Here is a 13,993-nt window from a genome sequence, read left to right as displayed (position 1 = left end):
GTCCCGAATGTCAAAAGTCTACATGGACACTGAAACATAGCACCACGTTCGTTCGCCATGCTTCGGGCATGGTACCTCACTGCGCTTGGCACACTATTTAATTCTCCCACCATGCCCTAGTGCAGCGGTTCTCAAACTGTGGGTCCTGACCCCAAAGTGGGTCCCGAGCTTCTCAGCATGAGGTCGCGACTCCATGTTGCTGACCATCAGGCTGGTGACTTGTCTAATATTAGTCAGTGATTCAAGGAGTCTGGAAAATCTGTTGAATTGTTATTTTAGACTCCTCCCATCACTCTGTGCCTCCACAATGCTGCCATGTATGTGCTGTCTGCTGACTACACATGTAACACATGATGACCTTCTGCACTTGCTGGGGTCCTGTCATTATTTGTATTGTCTGATGGCGTCCCAGAGCAAAATAGTTTGAGGACCCCTGCCCTAGTGGATGGTAGGGCATGAAATACGAAATGTCGACATAGTGACCATATCCCTATAAACCAGCAAACACTATACTATTGCTATGTGTAATTTACACGTATGTAAGGGTTTGGAACTATAGTGTTCTTCAATAGTTTGGCAACACTTACTGCTTACATGAGAAAGGAAACCTGCAAAAAGTGAAGAGTAACACTAAAACCTATGATTAATTAATGTGTGTGTAATGAATAATTCAAAAACTTATGACAAGAACTTGCCTCCTATATTTGCCCATCTCTTCAGACGCTACCTTATAGTATAGGAATCCTGTAGGTTAGACGTATACAAGATAGCAGTGAAAGGCAGAATACTTTCTTTGGCTGATAATGAATACGTTGGGGAAAATCTTATCCACTTCTGTGCTGTATCATTACTTTGTTCTAAACACTAGACTTCATTCTTTTGATGGTCAGTGCCCATAGCAGCATACAACTAGCTATGACAAAATGCTTTCTCACGGATCTTCTAACAAGCGTGGAAGCTACAAATCTCTTTATATTATCTTAACTTTTTTGGGAGGGTGGGGCTGGTAGTATTCTCCAAGACATTTCTCATGCTTACCAAAGAATGTATACACAAGGCCAAAGAGGCAACATAACGAGCAGACCACTGTTGAAACCACATCATAATGCCTTCCATTTTCCAGGCTACATAAGTCCATGAAAGGGTCTTCTTGCCCGGTGTCCACAGTTTGGACATTGAAGTTCTGCAGTACGCCAGGCAGGACAAAGGCTGATATATCAAACGCCATCACTGGATGTGCAGCGTGTGATCAGGTGACCGTATCCATTAATTTAAAAGCCTGCAAAAGAACAGAATAAAATTATTTACCAAAAAAATATGTTGAAAATACTTTCAAGGAAAAACCGGTTGCATAACATTAAAAACCAAATATTACAGTTGCTCAGGAAAATTAAAAAGGAGCAAAGTCTGAAAATATATGATACACAGCTTGAGAGCACTCTGTCACCTTAAGGTTTGGATTCGGACTAAAAAAAAAAAAAAAAGAATTACATTGGTTACAGAGGGATTAGAGCAATATGGTTATATAGTGTTCATTCTAGAACCCTGCACTTTTCTAAACCCATGCAGTTCCTCTTTCCTACCAGAGGGGTCACTCTCTGCTTTGGCGCTTCTAACACTGCCTGGTCTGTATCTCAGCACTGACACAGACCAGACTGTGCTGAGGAACATCAGAGCAGAGAGCTTCATTGATACAACTTGTGATTATATCCATGCAAGTAACTGGATCTAGATGCCCATACACTACTTCGATGTATCGCAGCAGCATATGGGCCATCCAACACCCTTGAGCCGCCCGGGAAGGATGCATGCATGTGAAACATTGCATATGACAGCAGGTAAGAAATGATTGGCACATCTAGGTCTGCCAATTTAGAATGTAGTTATTAGGATTGGATACTTCTCCATCTGGAATATCAGAATCGCCTCAGTAGAGGAATTAAAAAGTTTTGGGTCATAGGGTACATACATTAGGCCAACATGAGTTTTTCACATTTTTGTCAAAAATGTTAACATAAAATCGAGCTTTGTGCATGGTGGCACGGTGCCACTCTGCACACTATTATATTCTCCCTCCATGCCCTAATGGAAGGTAGGGTTTGAAAAACTGCCTGTCGGCATAATTCGAATCGGAATAAGGCGAAAAAAACTCATGTCGACCCAATGTGGGTGTCGACCTTCCAACCTTGTCAACATGAGCCATGTCGAACTAAAGTATGTTTACCTAGCCACTGTATCCCTGCGATTCACCTGTAAGATCACAAAATGACTTTTGGTGTTGGCACAAACATCTATAGGAAGTCCATGTTTGCTGAGGTTTCAACCTATGATTTTCCCCTTCTTGTATAGTGCTCCCTATGTTTATACTACTGTATGATAAGAGGAACACATTTTCAACCACATAAGTCTCTACTTTAGTTGAGTACCTATTAAATAGTAGATTCTATGTTTATAGCCACTTATCTTTAGCTATGCATGCGTTGCTCAGTGTGAAGAGCCACAAAACCATAGTTACTTGTATGACCCATTGCATGCGGTGGATCCCAGAGAGGACAATGGTAAAGACGAATGTGGCTCTAAGCAACACAAAAATACTGTATATGCTTATTTTGGGGTTTTAGTAAATAAAGCACTGTAGTCCGTAAACCAAAACATTAAAATTAGTTCTAAAGCTGCCCATACACGGTCCGTTTAACGGATCTGTTTGGGACTTAATAGTACACATCGCATCGGATCGCATGCCTTGTGCATGCAATGTGATCCGATGCGATGTGTAGCAAGTACAAAAAGTATGTGCAGCACATACTTTTTGTACTGTACTATGTGATGTGCGGGAGCGCGCATCGCATAGTACAAAACGGAGCCGCTGCAAAATGGAGCGTGTATGGGCTCCTTTAATGTGATATTTTGATACTTTTGAAACTGCCGAAAAAGTTTCACATATTTAAATTGACATTGGGATTTGATTGCCAACAGTCATCACAACGCATTTTACACAATATATTTTTAGTAAGGCCATTTAAAATGGACAATGGATCACAAAGGGTTAAAAATTATGCATTTTGACAGGTTCAATTTAGTCTATTGATCGTACACCATGGAAGAGAATATATTGTTATATTTGTTACTTTTCTATGAAAAAGTGGGTGCAGGAACTATTCCTATTAAGGCCATACTACACCCAAATAGAATGGCTAGAGAGGATTTGACTTTGCTTCCTGGTGAACAGATCAGGACTTGCTGTATGGTGTAGGACTCAGTGGTGTCACACTCATGGCCCTCCAGCTGTTGTAGAGTTACACGTCCCAGCATGCCCTGCCACAGTTTTGCCAATCCATTATATAAAATCTGTGGCAAGGCATGCTGGGACATGTAGTTCCACAACAGCTGGAGATCCATGAGTTTGACACCATTGGTGTAGACTGTAGATACATAAATTGGTGCACTACAAGCTCCATCACAAGATGATTAATTTTGCATTTTAAATATTCCCTTTCTAGAAATGGTAGTCTATTAAACCTAGGAGGACTTCCGGCGGGTGGCGCATCCAAGATGGCCACGTTTTACTAGAGCTCCGCTCATCCAGGCTGCATCCAGCGAAATCCACACGGAATCCACCCAGACTCGGGCTGATAACCGTGCCCGGCTTCCTCACAAACACCAGGGGAACACCCCGATACCAATATCGTGGACTTTGAAGCTGAAACAGCCTCACACCGCCGAAGTCTGGCCCGTGATCGGGCCCTCACGTGGGACGCCGCCAAACAGAGGGAGACGAGAGTTCCTGACCTCCCCTCCTGCAGACACCGGTCCCCCCGGAGCCCCCTCCGCACCTCGTCCATCTTACCTTCACTCCGCAGCGAAGCCCCGACAGTCGGAAGAAGAGGACCAGAGGAGGTAATCGGCTGATCCGGTGGAGGTGCCTGGAGACGCGCGGACGCAGAACACCCCTGGACACCGGCAGTCAGACGGCACAGGGAAGCGACACCCTCAAGACACCACGCGGTGAGATCCCTGACGACTCCAGCGCGCCTGGAGGAGAACGGAGACGGCTGAAGCTGCGCCGCGCACGACATCCCCTGCCCGGAGGCACAGACAGACACTGGGCGGAACGCCCTGAGGTAACAATCGCCGGGGAGACGGAGCAGGGAAAATCGATCCCTCCCCACCCAAACCCTCTATCCCCAGCCCCTGTGCCCAAAGCCAGCCACATCTGAACCCGTGCCCTAGCGACAACGGAAAACCGGGGGGCTTGAAATCCCCTCTGAAGCCCACACCACCGGATAACTACACATACCCTCTATCCCCAGCCCCTGCGCCCAAAGCCAGCCACATCTGAGCCCGTACCCTAGTGGTGGCGAAGGACCCGGGGGGCCTGGAAACACATCTAAAGCCTATACCACCAGACAACCAGGAGGCTAACAGATTGTGCCCCATAGGGTGAATGCCCATACCCCCAGCGCTGCTGAAATACTGGGAACTTGCACCAATCACCCCTATCCCCCCTGCTCTTACACCTGAACTTGCTGCTTGACTCTATAAAACACATTAACCAAAAGTGCCTTGAAGGGGCACATCCATTGGATAAAAATCCCCCCTACTACTACTACTACTTCATTGTGACTCTGAGCTAATCAATAGGTGCTGGGAATCCAATTTCCATGTTGCATGACTGTTCTACCCCATGATACATGTGCCCTGCTGCTTACCCATCCCAGACACAGGATTCTGCACATACTCCACCAACCAAAAGGTGTCCTCTAACAAGTGCCTGCGGATCTCCTGGACCTACTGTTATACCACCCTGCCCCTGGCCTCATTTTTCCCCTTCTTCAACCCTCTGGAGCTGCCCTAACCCGAACACTCCTGAAGGATCACAGTCATTGGATGGACTATCCCTCACACATCTGAGACTTGACGCTATCTGGTAACGGGTGGAAATCCACCCACATACTACATAATTGTTTAAGGTCATAATATATGTGCATAACAGCTGAATTACTCTGATACTGTTTAACACTGTACTAAACAGCATAACTAACCAGCACAAAAGGCAACAATTCTGCTCAGCTCCTTACAGGTTAAAAACTCATTCTTCTATATCTTTACACCAAAGTACTGTATATTTATCACATTTATTGAGCACTTGCTGCCATCTTGTGGCGAAAACTGAAATTACCTCAGTTTATCAGATTCAACAGCATATACTCCATACTTTAAAGATTACTGAGAAATCTGTCGCTCAATAATTTTTGAATACTAACGCCTTACCACTGCTCTGCAGGCGAGACGGGAGTTACACTTATTTACAGCCGTTTAGAGCAAAGTGTGTAGGGTACAAAACACCTACTGCCCTGTTATTATATATTACTGCATAGAAACAATGTAGACCACAACCCTCAGTAGGGGGAAACACTCATCTGCTTTAATGTGATAATGTGATATATGACTATTCTTACTTTTTGACCTCCACTAGTGGGCCTGACTCCATTTTAACCTTCTGCCGTCTGATCCTAACTATTTAAGAAACGGAGGAGAGAGGGTGACCCCAGAAAAGATACACCACACGGTACAGTCAAACTATTGTTGCCCAACTCTACACCCTAGACGAAACCCCACCCCTTACTCTCCCCATTTTCCCTACTCATATCCAATCTGGTTAATGGACAGATTCCTGTCCCCACCACGCTCACGCTCCACCTCATCATCTGACGAGCATAGAATGGGCCGCAACAGAACCACTAAACAGACACCCCTAACCCCTCATTCCTCACAATCCACCACGGATGTGAACCCCCCACCCGACGATGACTCCCCCTCAGATAGCCAGACAGGCTTCTCATCCACAGCACAGGAAATATTATCAGTCCTGATGCCACATATTGACAAAAAATTGGATGAATTCAAAACCTCTTTCCAGACTACAGTCCGGGAAGTTGCATCTAACACCTCCCGTATTGCCGACCTTGAACAAAGAGTGAGTGACGCAGAAGACGCCATCACCAGTGCACAATCCTCCTCTGATGCCTCAACCATGATGATACAAGAACTCCAAGACAAAATTGAGGATTTAGAAAACAGGAATCGGAGGAATAACCTCTGATTCATAGGTATCCCAGAAAGTGTTAAACCAAATATGCTGTCAGATTATCTCACCTCCAAAGTATTACTAGCCTTAGACGTATCAGACGTAGTTGACTTCCCACATATAGAACGAGTACATAGAATCGGGCCTGAAAAGTCAGACCCCAACTCGCGCCCTAGACCAGTAATAGCACGATACCTTGATTTCAGAACAAAGGAATCGATACTACGTGCTTACAAGAAAATGGAGCAACTTACAATTGATGGCACCCGTGTACTCATCTTTCAAGATTTCTCGGTGGCAGTAGCCCAAAAACGTAAGGCATTCTCCCCAATATGTAAATTCTTGGTAGACTCCCATAGGAGATTCGCCCTATTGTATCCGGCCAAATTACGGGTGACGGACAACGGACGCACCCTATTATTCGATGACCCTGAAGCCGCAAGAGCACACTTCATGCCATCAATGGGTTCTCCTGGCCCACTAGTGAATACCTGAACCTACCCACAACACTAATGTTCTTTATTGTCTCCCCCTATGATAGATTTTGATTAATGATAAGTTTCTCACTATTAAGTATATTGTTACTATTGTATAGTTCACATCTGGTCGGTTCTGATACCCCAATCAGAACACACCGGGAAAGTTTGGTTTGGAAAATATGGAAAATGTTGTCAAAGCTTCATATGTTACCTACAACTTATGTTTTTTTAATTACTCACACTAAAATCGTATTGCAACATCAGGCATGCTTAATATACTTGATATGGGGTCTACTACTTATCAAGACGCGGTCCCACACTCGCTGGGATGGGGGACCGCCCTGTATGTTTAACTTCTGCTCTAGTATCTTTGCCAGGGCTGGAGTAGGATGACACCGCACATCCCCACTACCTTACCATACTCTTCCCCCCCACACTCTATTAATGTATTATCTTGGAATGTGTGCGGCCTAAACTCCCCAATCAAAAGGAGGAGAATAGTATCTCACATAAAACATCACGACCCAGATATCACCCTATTACAAGAAACCCACTGGAAGGCTGGTGAGGACTCAACACTCAGAGCCCCATGGATTGCAGAGTGCATATCCGCCCCATATGTCACTAAATCAAGAGGAGTGGCCATACTCTTCTCAAAAAAATTGATTTATTCCATTACCGACACAATCTTAGACCCTGAAGGCAGATTCTTACTATTAGATATCCGGATAGGAGACTCGACGTACACCATCTTGAATATATACGCCCCCAACACCCAGACTTCAGATTTCCTATGCCAAATTTCCCAACTACTAGCACAACGACCAAATTCCTCGTTAATTATAGGAGGAGATTTTAATATAGTCAAAGACCCTACATTGGACAAACTACCTCCCCCACGAACTACCTCTTCCAACATCTGGACATCATTTAACACATTCTTGACCCAAACACATGTGACAGATGCATGGAGACTATTCCACCCTACGGACAAATCATACACATTCCACTCGGGAGTCCATCACTCATTCTCACGGATAGACTACATTCTAGTAGCGGATCACCTTATCTCTTCTGTTACCTCAGCTAACATAGGAGACATCTTAATCTCGGATCACGCTCCCATAAATATATCCTTTAACATACCCACTACGAACACGCTACACAGATCTTGGAGATTTCCCTCCTATCTATTCCAATCAGAAAACTTTCGCCAATATCTAAAGCACCACTGGCTAGACTACGTAGACACCAACATAGAACATTGGGATACGCCAGTATTATTCTGGGAAGCTGCAAAAACAGTAATGAGGGGACACATAATAGCATATGTAGCCAAACGAAATAAAGCATCCAGAACACAATACGACTCCCTCCATACCAATATGAACTCTTGTCTCAACGCCTATATCTCCAACCCCACTGATGACAATCACACAGCTTACCAGCAGGCGAAACACCTTCTCGAAGACTTCCTACTTTCACAAGCTCAAAGGCACCTTGACTACACAAAGAACAGATATTATAGATGGGGGAACCGTACGGGGCGTTAGCCAACCTAACTAAACCCTTCCACCGCAGAAGCCACATCACATCCATTAAACGAACCAGTGACTCCCCACCCCTGACAAAGACGCACGACATAGTCAATGCGTTCCAGGATTTTTACACTACGCTATACAAGGCGGACACCCCAGATTATACGCAAATGGACCAACTGATTAGAGACTCTAAACTCCCATCCCTCACCCAATCCCAAATAGAAATGCTTGACAAAGACATCACAGCTGAGGAAGTGACCCAAGCCATTTCGTCCCTCCAAACAAACAAATCCCCGGGGCCGGACGGATTTTCCGGGGAATATTACAAAATATTGCAACCAGATATCATCCCGGCAGTGTTAGAACTCTTTCAGGCCATTCACAAGTCCCGACCCTCTTATCCCACATTCAATGCGGCATACACGACCCTAATCCCCAAACCCGGACGTGACCCCATGAAACTGGACTCATACCGCCCCATCACCCTTTTGAACGTAGATTTCAAGCTCCTATCTAAAATAATGGCAACTAGAATACAGACCTTCTTCTCGGAAATCATTTCACCTACCCAAATGGGATTTGTCGCGGGTCGACAATCCGTCAAGGGTATTCGCACGGCTATCGCCTCGGTAATCGCCTCCAACCTCCACCCCAACGCCCCACACATGTTATTGAGCTTAGATGCCCATAAAGCATTTGATACCGTTTCATGGCCCTTCCTATTCCTAACACTATCAGCCTACTCCTTTGGACCCCATTTCATAAATTTGGTTAAATTCTTTTATGACACCCCTAGCACCTCCCTACTTATTAACGGAACTAAAAGTACACCTATTCAGATGCACAGAGGGACCAGGCAGGGATGCCCCCTCTCCCCGATTCTATTTAATCTCTCCCTAGACCCCATCCTCAGATTAATTGACTCCTGGCCCACCCTACAGGGAATACGTGTAGGCAACATGGAAATTAAAACAACCGCGTTCGCGGATGATGTCTTAATCTATATAGCAAACCCTAAAATTTCTTTACGCCCACTCCTAGACCTACTACATAGCTCAGGCAGCTTATCCGGCTTCCAGATTAATCTGGAAAAGTCAGAAATCCTATATCTAAAGCAGGGGTTCACACGCCCCAAGTGGGCCGCTCAGCTACCCATGAGATGGGCTAGAGGCCGCCTGACTTATTTGGGCATAACCCTGCCCAAAAATATACAAAACTTATACACCTATAACATAAGCAAAACTATTAAAAATCTCGCCAGAGATCTGGGCAGAATGGGCCACCTCCAGCTGTCCTACTTGGGAAGGGCGAACCTCTTGCGAATGATATATTTCCCTAAACTCCTATATCAACTCCAGGTTTTGCCCCTTCTTCTAACTAAATCAGATACCCTCGCTATCACAAAATTGTTCCGAACCTTTATTTGGAACAAGGGGAGAGCAAGGATCGGAATGATAAAACTAACTCAACCAAAATGGAACGGCGGCATTAATTTCCCAGATATAACGGTATACAACCAAGCGGCGGTATTTAGATACCTCAAAGACTGGCTACTTACAAATCAAACCTATGCCAATACCACTCTAGAACAAAACTTCTTACCCCACATCTCCCTAACTGCCTTCCTACATTTAGAAGACAAAGACATCCCTCCAGAAATACACACTAATCCCCTCCTAATGTCCGTCCGTAAATTATGGCTAACCCTACGACACACTTTTAAATTAAACCCAAATCACTCCATACACCTGCCTTTCCTACGAAACCCCCAATTCCATGATGGTAATGCCCCACCCTCCTTCACAAGCTGGAAAAATGCCGGACTTTGTAGAGTAGGGCAATTGTTAGACACCTACTCTCATAAACCACTCACTTTCATGGAAGCCTCGAGAGACTACCCATTCATAACCACCCTCAACCTAAATTTTATCCAAGCCCAGTCATACGCTGACAAGATCTCAAAACTCATTCCGGAAAGAGACTGGAATAATGACCTTGACAACGTACTCTTGGCTCCCCCCCTATCTAAAAAAGCGATCTCTACCTACTACAAGTTTCTCCGAAAACCTATGGATTACACATCACAACGCACAGGCCTTAACCAATGGTTAGAGCACTTCCCTACCCTAACAACAGACACCCTATTAAAAACCCTACAAACCTCAATCACGACATTCCCAATGGCCAAATTCTCGGAAATGTACCTGAACATATTCCACAGATCATACATTTCCCCCTCACGAGGGTACCAGATGCAAATCCTAGACTCCCCGAGATGCCCCAAATGTAATTGCTCTCAAGCAGACCTATACCACTGCTTTTGGGCCTGCCCGCTAGTTAAGAAATTCTGGTCGGAGGTTCGCGACTTTGCCAGCGAACACTTGGTTAATTACACTCCACTCACCCCGGAATGGGCCATTTTTGGCATCCTTCCTGAGGAAACTAGAGCCCCAAAACCCATCAAAAAACTAATGCTGGCAATCTCATCGGCTGCCCGCAAAACGATCCTCCAAGTATGGATTCAAACTTCCCCTCCAGCCCTGGCAATGTTTAAAGACAAATTATTTTTTATTTTTCACATGGATTGGTTGGAGGCCTCTCTCCAAAAGGACTCACGTACCAAACAGTTTTTTACTACATGGAACAGTTATATGGAAACTTTACCCATGTCAACTAAACAAACCCTTCGACAATGTTTCCAGAACACCCGCTGGTACGAAGAACGAATGCTACTTAATGATCCTCCGCTAATCCTAGAATAAAAGATTCCCCTCTTTTGCTAGGATAGACATTCCACACACATATGTTAATAATATGGTAATATATGTCTAAAATGTAACTCAATACTACCTCATGTACTCAAAAAAATGTTTGTATCTGTATCAAATGCCTGAATGTTCAGCAATGTATTTTGTTACGAAATGATGCTTTGACTTAATAAAAAGTTGTTTTAAAAAAAAAAAAAACCCTAGGAAAAGAAAATGTGGACTTGCATTTAATATAGGGATCATAATTTAAACAATATGGCTTGCTGAATACCAACACTTCCAAGGGCCACAAATTCCTAGGACAATTGTTAAAACCTAAAACGTTCCCTGTAAATGAATGCCAGTTGATAACTATGATCAGTCTTCATCTGGATATAAAGTCTCTAGTGGTGTTCAGAGGTCTATGTTTGTGTTCAAGATATGAAAAAGGAGAACAAGGTAGCAGCTGGGAATCCCAACCATGTGTGTGTATGCTGCCGAACCCTTCCCAGCTCCACATCTGGTACACACACTGGAGAAGCGGCCACCCCCCAGCATGAAACGTGAGAGCTCACGACAGCCCTGAAACCCTATACATGCCTTAGAGAAGCAGCACTTCTACAATTCAGGACAAGCATATGTGAATCGCTCCAGGATTTGTTATTTAGTGATTTAAAAGGTATATAGGATATGGACATTCCATTATCGAAATACAATACATCCAGTTGTACAGTCCACTCAAAAACATAAAATATTTACAGTGGAAGACAAATCAAATAGTATCATCAAATAATTCTCTGTAAGCAAGTACAGTTATGGTGTGTACACACGGCGAGATTCCTTTGCTATGTGATAAGTTGTGTGTACACACAGTGCAATTTAGCCTTCAATTTTGACTATATAGTCAAAATCGAATCGGTATCACGTAGACACCGAATGGAGATAGAACGTCTTTAAGCTTTCTATGCTGATTTGATGCCGATGCACGCTCCCGTTCAGCTGAAATCAAAAAAGCCAAATAGACCATACAGCAATAACTATATAGTGCAGATTGTAGATAGTATGAATTGTATGTAAATAGCACATGAGTTAGCAAAGATTGCATAGCAATTGAATCTTATGGTATGTACACACGGTGGGATTCCTTTGCTATTCGACTTGCCATACAATTTTTGCTAACTCATGTGCTAATTACATACAATTCATGCTATCTGCATTAGATTTCCACTTTATAGTCATTGCTGCCCTGTCTATCTGGGTTTCGATTTGTGCTGCCACGGGAGCGCGCATCGGTATCGCAAGGTAAAAAACCTGTGTGATCTGCATGTGATCTATATAGTCAAAATCTCATGCTGGATTGTACCAAATGTACACACCATTAGACAAATAGCAAATCTCACCATGTGTACAGAGCATAAGATCAGATTGCTATGCAATCTTTGCTAACTCCTATGCTATTTACATACAATTCATACTATCTACACTATCTAATCATTGCTGCACTGTCTATGTGGCTTTTTGATTTCAGCTGAACAGGAATAGAAGCTTAAACATGTTCAATCTCCATTCGATGTCAATGCGCGCACGCCTGTGTTGTGCGCATGCTTATCTCAGACGCATGTGTCCGCGTGAACGCGCATTAGTGATCAATTTCCTTTACAAAATGTATTACCAGTGAATAAGTATGTACAGAAGGTAACTGCTTATTGATCATATATTTTAAATGAATACAAATCACAATTTATTTGATTTTCCATTTATTGCATTTGATAAAACAATTCAAACAACTTTTAAGATAAAATTTAGAATTTTAAGGGAATATGTCCTGGTGCAGAGTTCGGGGACAGAACGACCATGATGGGATGGGGTATGTCAGGCAGCGAAGGTTAATAGTGAATCGATATAGAGGTTAGGTCCAGCCGGCAGTCGGAGCACCGGTTGGAGATAACCAAAGATCACTGCTATAGGCATCGATTAAGTAGAGATTCGCATAACCTGACCACTTGTGTCGCAGATCACTAAGAAGATTGCTTCTTGGGTACAACGCTGTGCATGAACTCTACTACTGTTGCATACCCATTATCAACTCAGCTATTAGATTCTTAAAGATTCGCCACAGTGAGGCATTAACTGGCTGAGATGCTCTAGTGGGACCTCAGTGAGTGTCAGAGTGAATTACGCACTAAAAAGGAGTAATAGTTTTGTGGGGGAACTCAGAAACCCAATGGTCCCTTGACAGGAGAAGTAGCTTTTTTTTTTGAACAGGAGGGGCCGTCTGTTATGTACATTAGAGGTTAGGTCTAACCGTGGTCGCAGTCGGCGCACCGGTTGGAGATAACCAAAGAACATAAGATATCCAGAAATAGTGACAGCAATGGGGAACAAAAGTTCTCAGAGGAAGGAGGCTGTTAAAGATGGTTGGATAAGTTGGGCGAAAGCGTCATGCCCAAAGGATCCCCTGGATATATTATGCAAAGAAGTATGGCATATACGCAGTTGCGTGTATGAATGAATGGGTCAACAGGACCAAAAACAGTGTGGTAGAATTGACTATTGCTGGTAGTTTTGGTCCTGAAGTTCTGCTCACAGTGAAAGATAAAATTTGTCAAATTTCATTCAAAAAGGAAAGGTTGAAGCAACATGATTGTGTAAATTTTTGGCAAAGAGAAGGTCAAATACAAATTCAAAAGAATTGTTTAATGAACGAAGGTACAGTTAACTTGAGAAGTACAACTACATACCGCCCATGTTATATTACCGAGGGGGCAATTACCGCTAGAGGAGAACCTAAAATAAATGTACCATCTGAAAATTATATTAACCTGTACCCCTTTTTAATCCCACTTAAGGATCCTGAAAGTGAAGCCAATGTGATGCTGACCTCAGCCGCCTCCTACCCGATAAATATGTGCCGGAGACAAGCCCAGTTAAGGAGGAATTATGAGAACTCCCAGATAGAGGAGACGGCTGACGCCAGTATTCTACAAGGAGGGGCAGGTACGGCTGACGCCAGTATTCTACAAGGAGGGGCAGGTAAGTATGACACACAGACACCACAGAGACAACCATTCTAGAAAACAAAGAAATAACTTTTGACATGTCCACTTTGCACCCTTCATGTCCCTTATGGAAAGCCAG

At 43.8% G+C, this 13,993-nt stretch overlaps 1 protein-coding gene across 3 annotated transcripts in view; it reads right to left on the bottom strand.

Annotated features, from left to right (window-relative positions):
* Positions 1 to 13,993, bottom strand: part of LOC146057686 (transmembrane protein 198) — a 96,649-nt gene that overhangs the window by 20,848 nt on the left and 61,808 nt on the right. For all 3 annotated transcript variants that reach the window (XM_083169207.1, XM_083169208.1, XM_083169206.1), the window contains one exon: positions 1,039 to 1,279. In XM_083169207.1, coding sequence (XP_083025333.1) covers positions 1,039 to 1,228 — 190 coding nt within the window. In that variant the 5' untranslated portion in view covers positions 1,229 to 1,279. The remainder of the gene's footprint in view (positions 1 to 1,038; positions 1,280 to 13,993) is intronic.

Source organism: Crinia signifera, chromosome 2 (assembly GCF_055691185.1).
Source record: "Crinia signifera chromosome 2, ASM5569118v1, whole genome shotgun sequence".
NCBI classification, from domain to species: domain Eukaryota; kingdom Metazoa; phylum Chordata; class Amphibia; order Anura; family Myobatrachidae; genus Crinia; species Crinia signifera.
The sequence above is the reverse complement of the archived record's forward strand: the minus strand, read 5'-3'. Positions and strand labels throughout refer to the sequence as shown.